The sequence below is a fragment of the Periplaneta americana genome, chromosome 12, assembly GCF_040183065.1.
Source record: "Periplaneta americana isolate PAMFEO1 chromosome 12, P.americana_PAMFEO1_priV1, whole genome shotgun sequence".
Taxonomy (NCBI): Eukaryota; Metazoa; Arthropoda; class Insecta; order Blattodea; family Blattidae; genus Periplaneta; species Periplaneta americana.
The window spans coordinates 109,266,568-109,291,171 of NC_091128.1; the positions used below are offsets into that span (position 1 = coordinate 109,266,568).

The 24,604-nt window shown below is 36.1% G+C and overlaps 1 protein-coding gene across 6 annotated transcripts in view; it reads left to right on the plus strand.

The window, feature by feature from the left end:
- Positions 1–24,604, plus strand: part of LOC138710797 (hemicentin-1-like) — a 191,328-nt gene that overhangs the window by 104,931 nt on the left and 61,793 nt on the right. For 4 of the 6 annotated variants that reach the window (XM_069841918.1, XM_069841919.1, XM_069841921.1 and 1 more), the window contains 6 exons: positions 5,607–5,958; positions 15,142–15,371; positions 18,924–19,046; positions 20,744–21,140; positions 21,517–21,701; positions 23,432–23,504. In XM_069841918.1, the coding sequence (XP_069698019.1) occupies positions 5,607–5,958; positions 15,142–15,371; positions 18,924–19,046; positions 20,744–21,140; positions 21,517–21,701; positions 23,432–23,504 (1,360 nt within the window). Of the gene's footprint in view, positions 1–4,473; positions 5,959–15,141; positions 15,372–18,923; positions 19,047–20,743; positions 21,141–21,516; positions 21,702–23,431; positions 23,505–24,604 lie in introns of those variants that run through there. The other 2 variants (XM_069841916.1, XM_069841917.1) reach the window with 1 other exon arrangement.

A 24,604-nucleotide genomic window follows, 5' to 3' on the forward strand; every position in this document is an offset into this window, starting at 1 on the left:
CATCCAACGTTATACTTCCTTGTCGGGAATCGACCCAGATTCACTAGATTTGTAGCTGTAAGTGTGGAGTTTTAATCACAGGTAAGAATTATTAGGAGTGATATTGTTGAAATAGTAGCAATAGAAATACGAGGTGCGTTTGAAAAGTTCGTGGCCTGACATATAGATTCCATTGAAAAGATGTCAGCAATGCCGCCATTGTTAACCACCTGAAACATATTTCCAGGGGAATTTCAACACATACGTCTTCAGCTGAGCGCAATATGCATAGCTTTATAACATTAAAACCGTCACTGAATAAACTTACAATATAGTAATTTATTTGGTGAGTGATATTTTTCGTTAATAATATCACGAATAATAAACATTTTGTATGGGAAGTACCTACTTAAACTATTTACGTCAGCCTCACCGAGGATTTCAGTTACCGGCCGCTACTGCTTTGTACCACCATTAAATGTCAAATTTTATCTGTTTACAATATTATTTTTTATGTTTATTATGTCTCAATCCATAAAGTAAGTAGTTTTCTGAAATAATTTATAAAAAATATGTCAAATTTCAGTAGATACTATTTTAGGTAAGTATAAAAATATAAAAAAGTGGTACAAAGTTACTCCAAATAACTATAGTATTAGTGCTAGTATTAATATCAGTAACTATACGTAGTGGTGGTGGTGGTAGCAGTAACAACAGCATCTGTAGTAGGCCTACTCTAGTAGTAACGGTAAAGTACAGTACATAATAATTAAAAGAACATTGATGAGACTTGTCTCCACGTAACTTTTCACTATTATTTGCTAAATTCTTTGAACATGTGCTTTGTTGTGCTTTAAGAGATAACGTAATGGCCTACCTTTTTTCCTTATTTGTGTTTTAATTATGACACATACGCTGATCTCAGTAAATGAAATTATATTTTAATCTTGTTTACGCTTGAAACTACATGCGTAAAACTGCAAAAAAAGATATCTTCAGAAACATCCTCTCATTAAATGTTTATTTGCATGTACTAACGTAGCAATTCAAGGTTATGTAAACAGTTGCATGCGAATTATCTTATGTTTATTTTATATTTCCATACTTTTAAATAATTAGGCCTATACACTGTCTAGTTAGTATAAGCTGTAGCCATAATTGATGTAACAAACACAAATTACTAAAACTGTGACGAAGTTATTTACACAAAAAACGTCAGTCTGCTTCCAGTGATAAATTTACGTACTGCACTATTTCTGAATAAAACATTTTCTATTGATATGGTGGAGACGATGAAATCGTGAAAAAGTATATAGGACGTTAAAAATCGTTACTGTAAACCTTTGTGAGCTCCTTTTTTACTCAAAGTTCAGTTTTGCCCAAGGCTACTTTTAAACATTCCAATTTGAATCATGCAGTTTTACTACTATATCGGAGTTTTACTGGACAAGGACTTGATTCTTGTATACCTTATTTTATTTCAAGGAGTGCAGTTCGGTGTTCAAATAAGCCACCGGACTGCACTCCTTGAAATAAAATAAGGTATACTAATGTTTTGGCGTATTTAATTTAATTATCGATAGTTCTGGATAGGGCAACCTTGAATCGTACAATTAAAATCGATTTTAGTCCAACCATAGCTCAGTGAATTGAGAAATCTTGGAATGAATGAATGAATGAATGAATGAATGAATGAATGAATGAATGAATGAATGAATGAATGAATGAATGAATGAATGAATGAATGAATGAAATGTTTCCAGGCCTTCACCTCAGACATCATAGAACATCAGAATGAAAAGAAAAGAACGTAGATAAATCTCGTAAGGATTCGAAGCCGTGACCGTAACTTCCACACAATGTCAAAGCTGAGTCTTATTATGCACATACCGCGGGCGGGAAATTATCTTCGTGGGGTGGAATAATTTAACTACGAATGTATAGGGCTACGTCACGATACCTTTCAAAAAAGAAAAGGGGTGAGTTTTTTTAATCTATAGCGTACGTAGAAATTTCTGTACCTTTAAAGTCATAGTCCTAAGTGATAAAATACTATAAATACTATGAACGGATTATTTAGGCGAATGAAACAGCGATGTACTTCCACGATGAAACAAGATTAAGATGCCAAGGTTTTACTTTACGTGGAAGCCGTGGTCATATGTTCGAATACTGCCTACGATCTGCATGTTTGTCCAATGCCATTGAATGTTCTGTATTGTTTAAAGCTTTAACGTCATGCCGATCGCAAGGACATGGAAGTTGTAGCGCATGCCTCTCTGTTTACTCCATACAGAAAAAGTCCAAAATATAGATGCAGAGCAACGTTCCCAACCTGGGGTCCGTGAGTGATTTGAAAGGGGTCCGCGGAACAATGATGTGTTTTCAAATGGTATTTTTTTAACTTCGTTATTTAACGACACTCTATCAACTACTAGGTTATTTAGCGTCGATGGGATTGATGATAGCGAGATGGTATTTGGCGATATGAGGCCAAGGATTCGCCATAGATTACCTGACATTCGCCTTACGATTGGGGAAAACCTCGGAAAAATCCAAACCAGGTAATCAGCCCAAGCGGGGATCGAACCTTCTCCCGAGCGCAACTCCGGATCGGCAGGCAAGCGCCTTAGGCGACTGAGCTACGCCACTGGCTCAAACGGTATTTTAATTGGTTATTTTACGACGCTTTATCAACTGCTTTGGTTATCTAGCGTCTGAATGAGATGAAGGCGATACTGCCAGCGAAATCAGTCCAGAGTCCAGCGCCGAAAGTTACCTAGCATTTGCTTTTGATGGGAAAACCTCGGAAATAACCTCAACCAGGTGAATAATGTCCCAAGCAGGATTTGAACCCGGGCCCGCTCGTTTCACGGTCAGACATGCTAACCGTTACTCCACAGCTGTGAACAACGGTATTTTAACTGCGGTTAACTTCATTGCGTTCTCTGACTTGTCAGCTTCCTGGAATATATATATATATATATATATATATATATATATATATATATATATATATATATTGTTTATCTCAGACTTTTGAGACACAGACTTTAGTAAGAATGAGTTATTCTGAGGGACTTCTGTTAGCTTGCAAGTCTTGCATACCTATCTGATGCTTGCTTACTTGCTTACGTACTTATTTACTTACTTACGACTTTTAAGAAACCTGGAGGTTCATTGCCGCCCTAACATAAGCCCGCCATCGGTCCCTATCCTGAGCAAGATTAATCCACTCTCTACCATCGTATCCCACCTCCTTCAAATCCATTTTAATATTATCCTCCCATCTACGTCTCGGCGTCCCCAAAGATCTTTTTCCCTTCGGCCTCCCAACTAACACTCTATATACATTTCTGGATTCGCCCATACGTGCTACATGCTCTGACCATTTCATACGTCTGAATTTAATGTTCCTAATTATGTCAGGTGAGGAATATAATGCGTGCAGTTCTGCGTTGTGTAACTTTCTCCATTCTCCTGTATCTTCATCCCTCTTAGCCCGAATATTTTCCTAAGCACCTTATTCTCAAACACCCTTAACCTCTGTTCCTGTCTCAAAGTGAGATATTTTTTATTTTCTAAATTCTGATATTCAGGGTTCAACTTTAACACTGTGTTCAACGTTCGGAATAAGACTGAAGCAATGACAAAGAAATTAAACTTGTGGTCTCGCTGAGTTATCAATAGAAAATTCCATTAATTTCCCACTCTTAGTGACTTTTCTACCTACACATGATGATGAACTCTCGTCCGTTACCTCCGGAAGTGTAAATGTTAAAATGTTATGTTTTATTTAACGACGCTCGCAACTGCAGAGGTTATTTCAGCGTCGCCGGATGTGCCGGAATTTTGTCCCGCAGGAGTTCTTTTACATGCCAATCAATCTACTGACATGAGCCTGTCGCATTTAAGCACACTTAAATGCCATCGACCTGGCTCGGGATCGAACCCGCAACCTTGGGCATAGAAGGCCAGCGCTATACCAACTCGCCAACCAGGTCGACCGGGAAGTGTAAAAAAGAAACATCTTAATTGATTGACATTAAAATTAAGAAAATATTATCCTTATTGTAATGGAATCTACAAATTGTATGAAAAGTCCCTTAGTCACGTATAATAGTTTGCCCATCAAATAAGAAGAGGGGCTGTTAGATCTGATTCGAGATTAAAAATTATATTATTTTCTACAACGTTCCTGTTGCATTCTTGATTACATGCGCCACCTATAGCCTATATCTCGATGTTTTCCGAATTCTATTCGCCATATATGAACGTTCTGCGGGGTCTCTTTAGTGAGAACAATCACGTTGTGCAGTAAGGATAACTGGTTGACAGTCGGTCTTGATAAATTTAATATCTACTACTTTATATCCTGAATTCTTGGGCATTCCATATATCTAAAGACGGAGGAGAAGAGACAAAAAAAATCTCTGACCATGTGTCATGGATTGAAGATGCTGCAGGGGAAGGGTAACGTCAGAGACGGTTAGACGGCTAGAAGATAGCTGTCCTCAGTGCTGGAGAAGCAGCCAGCCAGAATGGGAGGGCAGTCCGCGGTGCATTGGTTAATACTTTTATCGATCACAACTATACGCAACGCAGAGTGTGTTAACCCACAATCGAATGTGGATATCTTTGACGGTAGTGGAGGAGGTTCGGGTCAAGTGACGAGTAGCAGGGAACTAACAGATACACAAGTCGTTACGACATTGAATGGATTAGAACTTTCAAGTACGGAATCTAGTGTTGTGCAAGATCAATTGCTGTCTGATGTACAACATTCTTCAACTGAAGAGCTGTCAACAACATTTCTCCGTCTTAATAATTCAAATCTGTCACCAGATGAAAACAAGGAAGATAATCAACAGACAGCAATACTTCCATTAAACAGCAATGAACTTCAGCAAGATGTTAATGAATTAGAGCAGGTTAAAGATGAATTATCCGATAGTATCACGTCGTATGTCAGTGCTGAAGAAAATAAACAAAACGTAGCCAGTGCCGATATTAATGCTAATATCACTACGGATATGAGAAACAACAGTAATAGTGCTATGAAGGATGAAGACTATGAGGACGATATTTTCAAGCAGCCTTACGATGAAAATAGTTTTAACCAGCTTCTTAATGACATGGGATCTTTAAGCAAAGACTTAAACGACAGTGCAACACACAGCAATTCTGAGAAAAATGTAGATAATCTGGAGGATTACAACAGTCAGCAGTCTCAAAACCAGAAAACCAACGACCAAAAAGACGCCTCTTTTTCACATCAAATACAGTCAGACTCACCTTTTGATCACTCACTAAACAATTCTCTAGAGAGCGATGACATATTTGAAAAAGTATTTAATATTTCTGTAGAAGACGAAGACGGTGAACATCCTAACTATTTCACGTATCAAGCAGACAGTCGACATCGAACTCAGTACCCTCCTAAATCCACAGACGTCTCAGCTTTAAATAATGCATCTTACAGATCCCAAAGTGATGACAATAATCTACATCCTTCCTTGGACAGTATATTCGAAGTGTACCACTACGCGCGTAATGATACTAACCAGAACAAAACCCTGGCTCATCACATTGAGGAGATTGTTTTAAATCGACTTCCTTCCTTGCAGAATCGTGGGGCTAATGCTAGTTCCGGTCAGGATGTAAACAAATCGGAATCAGAGGATGATGAAGATGAAGAAGTAGATGAAGACGACGATATTGGCAACGGCCTCGAACCATTGTCTATCAATTTTGTTCCTGATGAAGACAAAGAAGAAGAGGAGGAGAAGAAGGAGGAGGAGGAAGATGGAGAAGAGACACCCTCTGGAGCTAGTTTGGCTTTCGTGTTTGATTCAACAGGTTCTATGTGGAATGACTTGGTGCAGGTGAAAATGGGAGCTGAGCGAATAATGGCCACCATGTTGGAGCGACCAGACAAGCCAATCTACAACTACGTTTTAGTTCCCTTCCACGATCCAAGTAAGTCATGAAAATTATACTTCTTAAATAAATGTATTTTGTATAATTTAATCATTTATTTTAGAAAGAACACAAGTCACATTTTTGTAGAAATTGATTTTTGTTAAAAATATACTCTACCGGGGTAGCCACATTAAGTTTAAAAAGGGCACATTCCTAATTCGACTTCATTTGTTACTATAAATACGTTTATTTGAGAAAGGGTACATAACCTGGATATATGTTCTTTCTTCACTAAATTGACTGTAGTCAACATTCGCGCAAAAAAGTTCTCAAATATGTAAGAGAAGAGGCAAAGTCTTTCTATGACACCATTTGATTTGGCCAACTACAACATAGGGTAATGCAGAGTAAAGTTTTTCATGCCAAAAGTGGAAATAAGAGGCATATTCCCATTTTATCAGTATTATCTACACTTACTGTTAATTAAAGCATTGATTTGTAATATGTCCACTTTTTGAACTCTCATTGGTCCTGTGTTTAGTTTAGAAAGGGCACATGTCCAAGATTTAAAAAAAATGACATAGAAATCACCCTTTTTATTAAACAAATGTTAAACTCGTGTGTAAAGTGTATTTTAGTATTCTTCCCAAGATGTAATACAAAGAATTGAAAAAAATCTCTAATTTAAATAGTTTTTTGTCTCTCCTGTAAAATTGGAAAAATGTGACTCGTGTGACTTGTGTCCTTCCTAATTTTTTTGTTATTTAACGATGCTGTATCAACTAGGTTATTTAGCGTCGATGAGATGTGAAAGTGAGATGGTATTTGGCGAGATGAGGCCGAGGATTCGCCATAGATTACCTGGCATTCACCTTACGGTTGGGAAAAACCTCGAAAAACCCCAACTAGGTAATCAGCCCAAGCGAGGATCGAACCCGCGCCCGAGCGCAACTTCAGGCCGGCAGAGCGACGCCGGTGGCTTCCTTCCTAAAATAAATTATTCAATTATGCTCAAAGATTCTCTATACAAATTGAGTGAAATAAGTCGGTCAGTGCCATTGTTCCTCAGTGCTGCATTGGTTGTCGTGCTTGACATTCGATGCGAAGTCGTGCTTTAAAATTTGACCAAGGTAGATAGATTTTAAAGGGTAGTAAAACATTTAGCATGATTTTCTTTGTACAGAATCCAGAAGTTGTGTCGTAAAAGAAAATTGTCCCTGATCAGGAGGACTCCATGTAAAATTTACCTGTCAGCCGTTTCTCCTCCCTCTAGTTACCACTGCTGTGGCTGTGTGGTGAGATCTTCAGCCCGTCATGCAGGTGGTCCGGATTAGAGTCTCGGTCAGGGCTGGAATTTTTCATTGAAAAATCCATAGTGACACTTAGGGTGGGCAAGGTCGCAGTTGGGTTTTTGTCGGGATTCTCCCGTTTCCCCATATTAGTCATTTACATCATTCCATTAGCATCTGTCCATTCCGTTATTCCATAGCATTCCCCGAACACCGGCTGGCGACGCACGGATGAGGCTGGCCTAGGGACGAGTGAGATTGCTTGCTCGGAACCTGGGTACGCAGCGAACCTCAGTATGATCAACCGGTGTGGATTTGTGAACGGACTTAGCTTGAGGGTTAGTGTAATACATTTTGAAAAGTCACAGTGCTGAGTCGTAATGAATGCCCCCCTTCCCGAAATTGCATTTTATTCCATTCCTCCCTCTGGTTCTTTACGAAGACATTGTGCGAATAAGCCAAGAAACAAAGTAGAAAATTTAAAGGCGAACACAATAAGAATAAGTTAAGCCCTGGTTTTTATGAACAGAAGCATGCGACGTGCGAGGTGAGAGGTCCGCCTCGCACAAATCCGGACTACACGAGAGATAGTGAGTGGTTTCTATAGCTGCGAGATGCGAGATCTAGTACCTCGCAGTTATAGAAACCACTCACTATCTCTCGTGTAGTCCGGATTTGTGCGAGGCGGGCCTCGCACGTCGCATGCGTCGGTTCAGAAAAACTAAGGCCTAAATTGGCCGCAGTTTATTTTGGACCGAATCCTCGAAATGAGTGAAAAAAAGTATTTGATTTTCGATAGTATGTGCAAAAGTTTACTTTTGTTCTATTTACTAGTATAAAAGGTCAAAATGATCGTAGTTTTATTACGTTTCATGATATCGTATCTTGTTAACCCGTACAGACTCTGCAGTTAACACAATTTTTGTTAAAGAATATTTATTAGAGAGGTTTTGTATGATTATTTTAAAGATAAACATGTAATTCGTCTTAAGAAATTATGTAAGTTATGCCTGAATCTACAAGGTAGACATTTTAGTGTAATTTTACAAATTACAGTAATTTCAACATAAAATGTTAATAAAGCCAAAGTTAGATGTATTGTATTTTAATTATTAAGTTAATTGAAGAGTGTGAGCCCAAAACTCGCTTAGTCTATTTGGCCATTTTTATGACTTTATATATAATGACTTTGTTTGAGACTTCTATCATATTTCCTTCCATAACAACGACAATCCTTGCGTAAACGTTAGTATTATTATGCATGTCACTTGAAAACTCGATCAGTCCGTAGGTCGGTGGATAAAAAAAATTAGTCCAGTCCTTTCATAAAAATGTACTAAACGCGTTTTGGGATCACAGTCTTCAATTAAAGAATCTAATTTCTGAAATGGTAATTTATTCAAGAAACTTCTGAGTTTTGAAGAAAAAAATCGTGTTCATAACGTTTCCTCACGAAACTATTTCGCTTTGTTTTGCATACAACTGAGTGACTTTTCATTATATTTCATGATTTAGTCGTTCTCGGTGGTCTAGCGGATATCATGCTAGCCGTTGGATGTGATGTTTGCACGTTCAAACCCGGCCAATGATGTTTGATTTTAGACTACGATCAAATTTATAACGTAGCTTGCTCCAGTAGGGAAGCTGTGGTTTTCATGTTGTAGATTTGCGACACGTTAAATAATTATATCCTTGGAAGATCTCCAATCAAAATTCGTCGGCTATTTCTCGCCCACGTTGAATTTCGACGCAGAATAACCTCTGCAGTTGAAAGCGTCCTTAAATAACATACCGTAGGACTTTGAACTCGTTCTTCAGATTTGTTGTAACATTTCGAAAAAGTCATACCGAACATCTGTTCCATTACACCAGTAATATCGAACACGGAATTTATAAAATACTTGGTTTTTCTTTTGCTATATTAATGATAGGTAGACCTACATATTACATTTCACAAAGAATTAGCATTTCAAACGCTAATCGCTGCCACACGTATAAGTAGACCAAGGAACTTTTATGCACTAGAAATCTGAAAGTATGCATGTAACGATGCAGTAAAAGCTGTTGAAATATGCAGTAAAACTGTTGAAATATGCACTAAAAATTAAAATAAATGCTGTATATGCATTACAAATACACTTCAGAGGTTTCATAATACCACAGTCTAGTATATACAGTCACGAAGCTCAATATGTAATAAATGTGCATCCATAGATAGTTGCTAACCACTAGGATCGCTATTATCGCCTCATTACAGACAATGCGAAATAGTACCTGCACAGTCTATTGTTCCTAGCAGCCTCAACAACTCAAGCTTCGTGACTGTATATACTAGACTATGATAATACGATATAAATTAAAATATTGTACGGAAGACGACGTTCTCATTAGTAGAAAAACATTCCTACATTAAATATTTTCTGCTACTTTTTCCTTTCGGCGTTCGGCTGTTAAATTTGTAAGAGATCGATGATGCACTGGTTCTTCGCTTGATTGTGCAGAAAAACTTTTCAAAATGAACATTTACATTCCTGGAGATTTCATTGTCGCATTCAGTTTTGTTTTTTATGAAATCAGAGCGCACTAGCAGCATTGTCTTCGCAGCAGTTCCATGACCTTAACAATACGTGACTTTATTGTCGCATTATATTCATTTTTGGTTCTATGAAATCAGAGTAAAAGGTGGTAAAAGTTTGAATGACATCTAGGCGACGCGTATTTTCGCCCTAGCTCTGAAAAATTACACTTAGGCTACGGATATTATATACAGATACGCAAATAAAATTTGGAGCTCCTTTATTGTGTTTCACTTACAACACACTGCCATGTGCAATAAACAAGAGCCCCTGTATATATGCTACTTGTGGACAACCGTGCGAAATTGTTGCCTACATACAGGTGGACGCCCATCAAGACTCGCTCCAAATTTTAATTCCGTATCTGTGCACAGAGCAAGAGCTAGCCTCGTGTTGAAGGGAAAACGATTCAACTTATACACTAGGGCAGGAATGTCAAAGCGCCTGCACTACGTGCTCATACTACAAGCAATACAAATCCAACAAGGGTCACTTAGAAAGATAACGTACAATCGCCGCTCTTAAGGAAATGCTGTGAGGGTTCTTGAGAGCACACAATTTTGCATAAATGCATATTTCGAGGGTTTTCCCTTTTGAATGCATATACATTTTTATTTTGTATATTTAAATATAATATTAACATATTCCCTTGTTTTGTCCGATCTATTATCAAATTTCAAAATTTCTCTGTGATAAGAATAAGAATAACTTCCAAGAAATATAAAAATTAAGTCAGAAATATAACCAATAATTACTTAATTACTGTCGAGGACATAAAATTGCTGCGACGACAATAGATACTCAATGGATACTTGTCCCTAGTACAGGGATGTCAAAGTAATTTGCTTAAATATAACATCCAACTGGTCAGACATTGTACAGGGATATCATTTTATTTTTACTTCAACTTTTATTGTACCTGAGTTTTTGAATGTACTTCACTCCCACCCCTTCTACTAACTAAGTTCCAACTGTCCACACAGAACCAAGGCGCAATACTGAGTTAGTGATTACAGTACGTTTCAGAAATATGTTCGCGTTTTTCAGTGACGAAAAGTTCCAATATTGAATCATATTTTCGCACAGGTACTGTCGTCCGTTTGCCTACGTCGCATCCCGATTTCCCCAACCTGCTTCTACTCGCTCCACTGTAAAGACTAGTGGCTGGGCTTTCTTAGCTCTTTTCTGAAAACATTAATTTCTGTTAGGAATTAATTGGACGTCTACGTAATATTATGCAACTGTTTAAAATAACTTAAATAAAATAGCCTCGTTAAGTAATTAATTATCACGTGATCGCCTCCCCCCTTTCTACGATCCTGCGACATAACCACTTGGACGGACAGTAGATAGCATGTCTGAGTAATTTTATCTGTGCGGGTCGGACAGAAGTGAAGACTGAATTTACAGTACGTAAGGTACTCTTTTATAGAGTAGGTACAGAATTATTTCAACATGAGTTACTAAGTATGAAGGGCGAAACTGGTAATTGGAATTAAATGCAATAGTCTATAGTGCGATAATAGGCACAAAAGAACTGAAGCCTATATCGAAATGAACGGCCACCATTTTCAAAAATGTGTTTAAATATCCATATTATGATTATTTTTCATTTTAACTTCATTCTCTATATCGTACGCTAATGTGCTGTAGACAGTATAATATACACTGCATAATGAATACGTCCGAATAGATAACTCAGTTCATGAGTAAAAACACTTATTGTTAATACTGTACTATATTTTGATTAAACAAAACCTAATGAAAATTATCACACTCAAAATCGCGATATTTCCTACTTTACGTAAATGGATGAACTAATTTTCTTCCCTCCTGTACCTAGTAAAGTGATTTGTTTGTATTTTACGTCAGTATCATCGAACTCCATTAATTAAAATGTGTCTCAGTGAAACATACAGCAGAGTCCGTATAGGTCAGTTTCTATCTGATGCTTTTCCAATTCACTGCGGGCTAAAGCAGGGAGATGCACTATCACCTTTACTTTTTAATTTCGCTCTAGAATATGCCATTAGGAAAGTTCAGGATAACAGGCAGGGTTTGGAATTGAACGGGTTACATCAGCTTCTTGTCTATGCAGATGACGTGAATATGTTAGGAGGAAATACACAAACGATTAGGGAAAACACGGAAATTTTACTTGAAGCAAGTAAAGCGATCGGTTTGGAAGTAAATCCCGAAAAGACAAAGTATATGATTATTTCTCGTGACCAGAATATTGTACGAAATGGAAATATAAAAATTGGAGATTTATCCTTCGAAGAGGTGGAAAAATTAAAATATCTTGGAGCAACAGTAACAAATATAAACGACACTCGGGAGGAAATTAAACGCAGAATAAATATGGGAAATGCGTGTTATTATTCGGTTGAGAAGCTCTTATCATCCAGTCTGCTGTCCAAAAATCTGAAAGTTAGAATTTATAAAACAGTTATATTACCGGTTCTTCTGTATGGTTGTGAAACTTGGATTCTCACTCTGAGAGAGGAACATAGGTTAAGGGTGTTTGTGAATAAGGTGCTTAGGAAAATATTTGGGGCTAAGCGGGATGAAGTTACAGGAGAATGGAGAAAGTTACACAACACAGAACTGCACGCATTGTATTCTTCACCTAACATAATTAGGAACTTAAAATCCAGACGTTTGAGATGGGCAGGGCATGTAGCACGTATGGGCGAATCCAGAAATGTATATAGAGTGTTAGTTGGGAGACCGGAGGGGAAAAGACCTTTAGGGAGGCCGAGACGTAGATGGGAGGATAATATTAAAATGGATTTGAGGGAGGTGGGGTGTGATGATAGAGACTGGATTAATCTTGCACAGGATAGGGACCGATGGCGAGCTTATGTGAGGGCGGCAATGAACCTTCGGGTTCCTTAAAAGCCATTTGTAAGTAAGTATCATCGAACTCCAGTCGTGGAAGGAGGTAGCAAATGGCGTTTCCGGGTCTCAGTCACTAATCCAAAGGTATAGCCAGGTTAATATTAAAAATGTTAGTAAAAATAAAATGATGTCCCTGTATTTTAATCAATGTATAATGCCGAGAATTAAAAACACATCTAACATAAATGTGTTACAGATAGTCATATTTCGAATTTTATTGGTCATATTTTTATGTTTTTTTAGGTCATAAATGCATACATATATCCTATTTCTTTAGGTTATAGAAATCCACCCTCTAGTAATAACACTTTGACTGACTGTTTAACAATTATTTATCGTCATACATTCACGCTATGTTTATGAATATCTTCCGAAAAGGAACAGTGTTTTAAATACTCTGTTTTGGAGCGAAATAAATCCTTGTCTCGGCCGCGTCTGTGGCTGAAGTGCTAGTGCCTAGAGACAGCTCTTTATATTCCCACTCATTATCACTGTTCTGACTTTCGCTAGCTCGAGGTAGCGTGCAAGAGAGATGGACAGCATAACGTCGCAGTCTAGTATATTTAGTCACGAAGCTCAATACGTAGCAAATATGTATCCATAGATAGTTGCTAACCACTAGGATCGCTGGTATCGCCACATCACAGACAATGCGAAATAGTACCTGCACAGTCTATTGTTCCTAGTACCCTCACAACTCAAGCTTCGTGACTGTATATACTAGACTGTGATAACTTAGCGATATACGATACTGCAAAGTGATACAGAAACTGTAATAAAATGTTTCTCATTCATTCGAATGTGCAAATCTCTTCATATTTCAACATTGTGCTCCATACTCAAAGTTTCTTAATTTACTTTGTCAATATTCCGAGTACAATACTTTAATATTAGGTACCGTAAAATAGGGGCACAGGGACGAAGTTTTATTTCTTTATATCAAAGACTAAATATAATAAGAGTGTTTATTTGTTCACTCATTATTATTTAATCTTTGATACAAAGAAATAAAAAATAATAAAACTTTCGTTCCTATTCATCCCCCGCATCCCTATTCATTTCATTTACTGTACGAATATTTGATAATTAAAAAACATTTAAGTTATTAATTTAAAAAAAAGGAATGGAATGTAATGTAAAGTATGGAGTTAATCAAAATTATTGGACCGAATATAATAGCCTGTTTTTATTTTAAAATGACAATAGCATTTGAGATCCGTATTGACAATGGTTTTTTCCACTTTAATAATTTCGTTTAGATGAAAAAGTTATGTCATTACTTTGCAGGCCTTAGTATTCGAAGGTTCAACGGTAAAATTATTAAAAATCATAAGGTTGAAATTTTATGGTGAATAAATATTAACTTAAAGAGCAAAATTGGGAATAACCAGAGCGCAGTATTGAAGATTATGCAGACTTAAATCTGATAAATATAGCCTTAAAATGACTTACAGTGCATGTTCTGTTCGTGCTTTACTTTGTCATCAGGAAGATGTTGCACCCACTCCGACACAAAAAAAAATCCACCAAGTGTATAAAGAAAGTACGTACTAAATTATGCAGCTGCAAAGAGACTCGATTTCGAGATTTTTGCGGAAATACAAACTCTCACCATAAAAACTGTTAGAATGTGCTGTTTGTTTGTGTGTAGCGACTTCTCATAAACTATTGTTCAGTTTTTGTTCATATTCAGTATCTATGAGTCAATTTATCCCAGAATTATAAAAAATTAACGAGTCTTTATTTGAAATGAAAAACATAATGGTGATTCACTTCAAGAATCGCAAATGGTTTTCTTCGTGATTTTTTATTACGTAGAATAAATTGACAAATGAGATGGCGAAGTTAGTACCGACGAAAAATCTCTCTGTTAAGGAAAATTAATTATTTTGTAGAGTTATTCCAAATTCTTGTCTAATGCTGACTCCTGCTGAGGAAGCACGTAACGGGAACCTTATAAAATAATAATAATAATAATAATAATAATAATAATAATAATAATATCTAAATGGAAGTGTTACTATGCAGAAAGGATTGCGGTAACTATTAACTCCATCCACACCCTTTCCACAAACTCTTCATTTTCCCCCTCGAGAAAAATTATCTGGAATCACCACTGCCAATAATGTTGCTACACGTGTATATAAATTTCTAGAAGTCTAGAAAAAATAAAGGCATACTGATATGTTTTCCAGTACTCGGGTAGTAACAATCATAGCTGGCAATCTAGCAAACAAAGGCAAGAAAGTGACGATTTATTTTTGAGAGGGACCAAATGTTTGTCGCTATCTTGTGTTTTCTTATGTGGTGATACATCAACCAAATGCCCAGAATTCTCACTACTTGTGAATGTCTAATGTTTGTTTATATATTCTAAGATAAGTGGAAAAGGAACGGACACAATCCTTGAAGAAAAATTATTTTGCTCATTAAGTTCTCTAAAGGAATTTTCTGTAATTGTTTTTATGTTTTAGAAATTGGACCTGTGACTATAACAACAGATCATAAGGAATTCAGGGAGAGTTTACAGAATATAACTGTTCATGGAGGTGGTGACTGTCCTGAGATGGCAGTGGGAGCAGTGAAAGAGGCACTGTCTGCAAGCTTGCCTAACTCTTTCATCTATGTGTTCACTGATGCAAGAGCCAAGGATTATCACTTGATCACTGAAGTACTCGCGCTTATTCAAAGGAAACAAAGTCAGGTAATTTGTCCTGAATAACTAGAATGTTAAGCAGTGAAATAAGTTTTATGTTTTGTTGAAAAGATTGATCTTTGCAATTATAAAAGATAAAGAATGAATTTGCAGTTTTATTTTAAGAATAGCTAGAAGTATTGGTATTGAAATAAATTTCAGAGAAATAATTTTTTCTGCAGTTTTAACTATGCTACAAATTTAACTATAGGCCTGTATAAAGAAGATACTTGAAGTGACGAGAAATAAATTTTAAATCAACACACGTTTGTAAAGTATTATTCTTAGGCCATTACAGTTTGTGAAGTTTAGTCATGGGGTTGAGTTATGAAAAATAAAAATACCAAATAAAAGGTTGGAATATTAGATTAGCATTTCATGCATAGTTGAAACATTCACTTACCTTTCTCATTTTAATCGAAACAATCACAAAAAAATATATTGTATATATTAGAGAACATTGGTTTGAGGATTAACGTTGAATAACGTTAAATATTGGGGTTTATATTAAAACAGCTTTAACTTGGTACTAAAATTAAACTTTTATTGAAACACTGAGATTTATTGAAATGCTGAGAGTTCATGAGTCTGTTTGTAGTGCTTTTGTTTGAGCTTTGCGTTGTTTGTAAGTTACTCATGTAGGTATATATTAGACATTAGTCTCTCTTCTTCTAGGTACATTATTACTAGACTGGGAACTATCTTTCTCTTCAAGTTTTATTTTCCTACAATGTTTCATATATTATGTGCAACTGCTTCCTGCAAATATGTTTATCTGTGTGCAGTGGCACCAACTTTAGGAAAATACTGGGTGGGCTCTAACACTTGAGTTATAAGTTAAAAGAAATAAATCTCATAAATAATAATCATAATAATAACACCACAAATTATTGGGTGGACTCGAGCCTCACAGGCCGATAGAAGTTGGCACCACTGTCTGAGTGAGCGCGGTGTACCAGTAACATGCTTGTACAATAGTTGTTAATGTTATTGCCTCATGCTGTCAACATAGCATTTGCGTTTGTATGAAAAGACAAACAAAGATGGCCCCATTCTTAAACCGTAATACATGGATCAAAATGGATTGTGTTCTTGAAAATGTCTCATTTATTAACGCATTTCACTTGGAACATATCCACCGCCATCTTTTGTAGTTTAGCTATAGCAAGTGATTGAGAGTCTATAAAATTAGGAAATGTATTACCGGTATATGTTTTGGGCAACAGTAACAAATAAAATTGACACTTGCGAAAAAATTAAATGCAGAATAAATATGAGAAATGCCTGTTATTATTCTGTTGAGAAGCTTTTGTCATCCAGTCTGCTTTTTAAGTTAGAATTTATAAAACAGTTATATTACTGGTTGTTCTTTATGGTTGTGAAACTTGAACTCTCATTTTGAGAGAGGGTGTTTGAGAATAAGGTGCTTAGGAAAATATTTGGGGCTAAGCGATATGAAGTTGCAGGAGAATGGAGAAAGTTACACAACGCAGAATTGCATGCATTGTGTTCTTCACATAACATAATTAGGAACATTAAATCCAGACGTTTGAGATGATCAGGGCATATAGCACATTTAGGTGGATCCAGAAATGCGTACCGGTATAGATTGTTAGTTGGGAGACCTGAGGGAAAAAGACCTTTGGGGAGGCCGAGATGTGGATGGGAGGATAATCTTAAAATGGATTTGAGGGAGATGGGATATGATGGTAGGGAATGGATTAATCTTGTTGAGGATAGGGACTGATGGCAAGCTTACAGTATGTGAGTGTGGCAATGAATCTCCAAGTTCTCTAAAAGCCATTTGTAAGTAAGTATTACAGGTTTTGAGGTTACTGTTTAAACATTCTACCGTACAATTTAGTTTTGGAAATAAAATTAACATCATGTTTGGTTACATCAGTCATTATTTTTTCATTTAAATAGTAGCATGTTTCTATGAATATGCCTTAGGCATTAAGGTACGGTAAGTTATTAACATTCAAAGATGGAGTTGCATCAGTGTTGCGCGAAATCTGTCTGTTTCATACAAGTGACCCTCGAATAATAACATTATTTAGCGTTAAAAGTGCTTTAATTTATTTATATGGGGTGGTGCTTAAGAAGTTACTACCAGAAGCCACCACTGGACTTAGATAGGCCTATCAGGTTATATTCTTATTTATTCTTCTCTTATTATTTCTGAAAATATATTCCAGTCATAGAAACATGCATTTTTACAAATTCAATATTTCTATAATTATGAATTCATTTTATTTCAACAAAACATTCAATTAATTCTCGCCAGTATTCCTTCTGAATCACCCTATAGCTATAAGTTACAGATGAAGAGAGGGGCATGGTCATATGGACAAATAGCATATCAAAAACAAGTTTCCTATTATCTAGGATGTTGAAAACGTGTATTGTCATGAAAATTACAAAATAGATCATTTACAGCATTATATTGTTTTATTTTTGAACTTCATTCATATAATGAGAAAGTCAAAATATTTCGGAAAAATAATAAAACGTGATTGTAGAGTTCATTGTTTCAACATTATTGAAAATTAACAATTTGTAATATGAATATAAAAATTTAGATAAATGTTGCAGATGTATTATAAATGACAGAGAGAAATTTTGTATAATCATATAATTTGTATTAATTTACAGCTTAAAAAATTGCTGTTCCTTTATACATCTTCATTAGGTACACTTTTTAACACTTTGTATCACTTAAGAATATAGTTAATTACAATAACGATTTTCTACATAGTGTTAATATGAAAAACTAAGTGGTCTATTACTTAGTTCACTAGATTCGACTTTCGCTTCAGTCATCCTCAGAACTAGTGAGGTCCTTGCTTCTTTCCATTTCTTCAGTTCTTTTGCTAGGGGTGCATTTGTGTTTGGTACACATATATACCAAGTGAAGTGGTACACACCCTATTTGACTCCACACTACCAAACACAAAATCACCCCTCAGCAAAACAACTGAAGAAACCAAAAGAAGCAAGGATCTCACTAGTTCTGAGGATGAGTGAAACGAATATCGAAACTAGTCAACTAGGTAATATAGGCTACTGGTACGACTTTGTTTTTCAACTGACACTAGAAAATTTTTATTTTATTAAGTAACTAGCCTATATTCTTAAATGCTCCTTCATGTTGCGAATATGAAATGTTATCTAACTTTTAAAACAAAAATTTAAATAAAAAGCATGATTTGATACTTTTATGGTGTCAACATAGTGCGAGGTTTTTGCACACTGTATTTGCACCATAGATGTAGAGGAACTAAATGCTGGCTCCATCAGCAGACAAGGTAATGGTAGGAAAAGGAGAATGGGGAATCCTATCTGTTGTATCCTTCTATGAGCTATTCTCCAGGACTGATTTCTCTGCCTTCCCTGATGGTGGAGCCAGCATGTAGCTCCGAAACGCTGTAAGAGCACATTATATTCTACATCTATGAAACAGTGCAAGTATCCAAAAACCTTAACATGCTGAAAAAGCATTCCAGTATAATATGCATAGCTAATAAATATTTGCCATGTTTAATAATATATTCTTTACAGGTCGTGTTTGTAATGACTGGTGACTGTGGGGACAACAAGCATGTTGGCTATCAAGTTTTCGAAAAAATAGCATCCACTAGCTCTGGTCAAGTATATCATCTGAATAAGACCGATGTAGAAGAGGTAAAAAAAAGCTTTTTTTTTATCACATTTTAGGGCAGTTTACAAGAAATAAATATACCCTATAAGATTATCATCTTGTAATGTAATCGACCTTCATGTATCTAGCAGCAGAATGCTGATAACATAAAGTCCAGTGTTTCACATGATTCCTCAGCAAATTTTGATTTAAGATATGACATACACCATTACAATACCAGGTCGAAATCGAATGTAAATATACCTTATTTTAAATTAAACAAGACCCATAATAGTTACTTGTATCTTTTATAACAAGTTGCCTGAAAATTTAAAACACCTGAAGCTTTTCAAACTAAAGTATACACGTGGCTGGTAAAGCGTTCTTTTTATTCAATTGGTGAATTTTTAAATTTTAATTCATGTAATATTAATACGTAATTTATTTTGTAACAATTTACTATGTACTGCTTTTTTTTTTTTTTTAATATTGACCTTGTCAGTTGCCTACATAGTGCTTTAAGACAAATAAATGCTACTACTATAGTAACTTTCAACTAGGATTTATTCTGACAAATATGGGTTACTTTGATTGATGTTCATAATAAATGCTTGCCGCCAGAGCCAGAGTTTGAGATGTGCTCAATATGTGTTGCAGAACTGAATCTTGTAACACTAGTATTAATGACTTTAAATTGTGTCTTTTAGAATTTATGGATGTGTAGCATGAAGGAATGTGTTCCAGGTCTTCTTCATGATTATTATACAACAGACAGATAGGACTAGATCAGAAAGGTGAAACTGGTTATATACGTTTCAGGCTGAACCGTAAGTAATATCATTAATTTCAGCAAAAACGAGCAAAATTGTATTTAACTTTTTTAAATAATTGATTAAAGCCGGGTAGCTCAGTTGGTAGAGCAGCTGGCTACGGACTGGGAGGTCCGGGGTTCGATCCCAGGTGGTGACAGGATTTTTTCTCGTTGCCAAACTTTCAGAACAGCCCCGAGGTTCACTCAGCCTCCTATAAAATTGAGTACCGGGTCCTTCCCGGGGGTAAAAGGTGGTCAGAGCGTGGTGCCGACCACACCACCTCATTCTAGTGCCGAGGTCATGGAAAGCATGGGGCTCTACCTCCATGCCCTCAAAGTGCCTTCATGGCATGTTACGGGGATACCTTTTTACCTTTACCTTTTAAATAATTGATTAAATGGCGATCTTACTCGTGTTAATTATGTAAGATCGCCATTTAATCAATTACTGTATTTATATTCAAGTGTTAAAAGTAGTGTACGAAAGATTCAACATGGATTAACTTTTTTGTTTGAAATATCGCAAAGAAATTAATGGCATTACTTACGGTTCACTCTATATAACTCCGTGACAATGTGGCCTGTTCTGACTCTTGTTACAAATATTTGAATATATATTGGCAAGTTTTTGTTCATTTTCATGTTAATTGATTTCTTTTGTATGGCTTGTAGGCCTATCATCTGTAAAAAAAAAATGGTTCAAGTCGCATCACTCTTCTCTACTGTTTGTCATATTAGTTTCGATGAAATAGAACATATAGTAAGTCTAGTTCTTTAAATAAATATTATAAATATTAATTATATTAAGCCTAAATTGAAAAGTTAATTCTAGAAGTACCGATACCGGTATGTTAAAATTGTTAAGCCATCTGAATAGGTACTTATGTTAGAGTGAACTAGTGTGGGGGTGAAATCGTATGTTTGTTACAGGTGCTGCAATTTGTCCGGATGTCCTTACAGTCTCGTAAGGTGAACTTATTATCTGTGAATAATCCTGGACCTTCAAGAGATGAACACAACCTGTTTGTTGATGAGTCTTTACAAGAGTTTACTGTATCAGTATCAGGCTTAAATCCTCAGATCGGAGTGGTTGATCCTAAAGGAAAACCAGTGGAAGGTCCTCCACAACTAAATACAGTCCTGTCCTTGCAGAATATAAAGGCAATAAATGTAGTCGAACCACAGCCAGGACAGTGGACAGTCAAAGTCGGTAGTGATTCTGAACATTCTGTAAGGTCAACAGGTCTCAGTGATGTTGATTTTAACTTTGGTTTCTCTGCTGTTCCTACAGACAAAATGGAAGAGACTTACCATAGACCTCTGAGAGGTAAGATTTCATGTACCGGTAATCTTGTACTAACATTCCCCACTTATTGTTTAAATGTAATTATGTATGTGTGGTCTTATGTGTGTATACATGCGTGCATACATGAGGGTAGGTGATTCCAGTCATCATAATCATCATCTTCATCATCATCATCATAATCATCTCACCAAAATACCATTCTGCCATTGCCAATTCTACTGGCACTACCAGTAGATAATCGCATAATTGGTACAGAATATAAAATCCTTTAATATGCCAAAAGTAAAAGTTGGTCCCCATGAAAAGTAATTTTTTCTTCAATTGAATCAATTTGTTCTTTTTTTTTTTCTTTCATTTAGGCCTACTGCCACTAACTTAAATATGACTGTGTGTTTAGGTGAAAAGAACGCAGTTCTAGTTGAACCCACACAAAAGGGTGTGGTGTACAACCTTACATCTTTGAAGCTGATAGATCTAAAAGGAATTGAATTTCAAGAGATACCACTTCATCCTGTTCCTGGGAAGCCTGGTCTGTACCAAGGGCCTATGTTTGTTCCACCTAATGATTTCTTTCATCTTGGTGTGAGTATTGAGTCTATTTTCATATAAGTATGAACGAATTATTGTGCAGAATATTCTTAAAGTCCCTGTAGGTACCAGTACTTAGCGACGTGGTAATATTGCTGTCCTATTCGAGAGAACGATGAGATGGTCTGAGACACATATTTATAATAATTGTACAGAGGAAACAACAGTTTGAGTTAAAATTGAGTTTTTTTTAGTGTGTACCTACTTAGAAATTCATTCTCTTTTTATCTGAAAAACCCTAATGAATTTCAGAATAAAACATGTCCGAGTGCCAGTTGTCTCCCTTGATAATAATATTTCTTGACTAGGCAATGCTGCACTCCTCTGATTCGCAGGAGCCATGAAGCCATTGAATGTCATATGTAAGGGGTTTGCAGCGAAGTATAGTTTATTATACCTGTTATGCATTGTGTATCATACACTAAGAAATGTGGGAACTATGTAAAATAATAGGTAACAGTACTGGGTGTTCATTTCAAAGTGTGTCATGACGTCAATGTTGTTGGGTCACCGATTTGAAGCGAGTTTCAGCTTATATGTTAGAGAAGTTGCCTGTTATTTAAGGCGTTCTTCAATCTGAACTTGAGAACGTGTACGGTATAACTTGAACGTCGTAGCAACAGATGGCGGTCTGTACGGTCTGTGTGCTACCATAACCTCTTTCGAACTGTGTTTTGCGCCGGCAAGTCGTACGCAGGGTATTTGTTATCATCGGCTGCGTACGGTAACAGTCCACAACACAAATCAAATGCTCCGTGTCCATGTTGACCGTCGAAGTTAATGTCAACAAATACGTAAGTAATCGTCTTAACCCTCTCCCCATATCCCGACAGTACGTATTTCCAAACAGTTCACATTCCTGCCACTACCAGCGTTATCGTACGTATCGGTACGTACTCTTCAGAATGAACGCCGTACTCGCTAGGCAACTTCTCTGCCTCATAGGTTATACACCTGAGCTGCGGAAGTGTAGGAAGATTGAATTCTCTAGGCTCATCGGCTAGCCACATGACGGCATACAGCAAGTCATGACACACTTTGAACTGAACACCCAGTATATGCATAGCATGTTGCAGTAATAATCTGTTTAGTTTGATTGAAATAATTACCATAAGAGAATGAGTCCTCTACTCGATGAGCAGGACAGCGCAACATGTCACACCTCCTATGAAACTATGGACATGCTCAGGGACGTTTTTGATGATTAGCTCATATCAAAAATCTTGGCCACCATGCTCCTCTAATTTAACTCCGTCAAATTTCTTTCTGTGGAGTTGTGTGAAGAAAATGGTTTACAGAAATAACTCTCGCACGTTGGACAACCTGAATTCGGCAAATTGACACAATGTTGGGACATGTGTTGCAGAAAATAATGTGCAAACACGTGAACTTATGCATGTGCAAGAGCATGGAATATTTCCAGCAGATGTTGTGAAATTGCATCAGAATTCCAGCACATATGTACAAGTATGAGTACGCAACTGAAACGTAATTATATATTGTAGACATATTTTATTCAATAAACTCTAAAATTTTTTAGTATGACGACTTTATGAATGCTCTGTATTATGTTAAAGCAACATAAGTAAAGAAAGTAGTTACTATGTCTGATGTTATAATTTAAATTGCATTCTTTACATTTAGCATTAGGAGCCTTACTGAATTCCTTATGGAGCAATGTAGTTTGAAAAAATAATTAAATGTATTTTTTTTTCTTTTTCTAGGTAGAAGGATTTGATAATGATGGCTTTCCTTTGAAAAGAATATCACCTACAGCAATCACTGGACAAAGTCCAGGTATGTTTTATAAGGACAAATTTATAAATTAATACCTCTAATCAAAAGTAGAACGTTACTCATTTACTAAAAATTAATGTAAGAAACCATTACGTTTTCAGTCATCTGATGATCTATTAAATTTTCAAATTGTTGTTCACCGTGAATGCGCATTCTTCTTTTCGGTTATGGAATAGACATTATGCTTGTTCATTCTCGAAAGTTAAGTGGAGGTCCCATCTTCACATGGAGTGTACCAGTATGTCTCAGATCATTCATTTGACATAGATTAGAGAAGAATTTTGTGTAGTCTCTTATATCTTTCTACTCAGCAAAAATCATTTCTGTTCTTGAAACAGCTGCTGCCTTTTATAATACATATATGCTGATTAATCGAATTTCTTTTACTGTTTTAAGTGTTTCTGATAGTATTATAAATCCATTGTTATTTTTGCAGATCGTTTATATGATAGGTCATAAATAGGGACCGGATTTTTATGTAATTACATATTGTATTCCTTTCAACCTAACCGTATATAAATAACAAATCTTTGCGAATCTTGTAACTACCATTAATATAGTAGAATTTGATACTACATCAATCAATCTTCTTAATGTATCCAGCTGTTTGCTGACAACATAAAGTCCACTATAGTCCACTGTAGTCTATTCAGTTAGTTTTTCACGAGAAATGAGGGGTATTTTGATCAGTGTTCATTATAGATGCCTGTTGCTAGTAGCCAGAGGTGGGGTGTAGTCAATATTATACTGCAGGGCTGTGTCTTCTGCAACTGGTACTGATGATTTTAATTTACTTCTTTTGTGGTTTATGGATGGACAGTATAGAAGAATCTGTTCCCGATCTTCATCATGATTATTACACCACAGACAAGTAGGATTATCAGAAATGTGAAATCAGTGTAAGTACAATTGAGTGACAATGTGACCTGTTCTGGCTCTTGTTAAAAATGTTTGAACATGTCTGGGCAAGTTTTTGTACATTTCCACGTCATTTGGTTTCTTTTGTACAGACTATAAAATTTTTCCTTTGTCAGAAGAGATCCATAAGTTTGTAAAATGAGACTTTACTGAAGCAAAAGCATTGGCTAGAGATATCACTT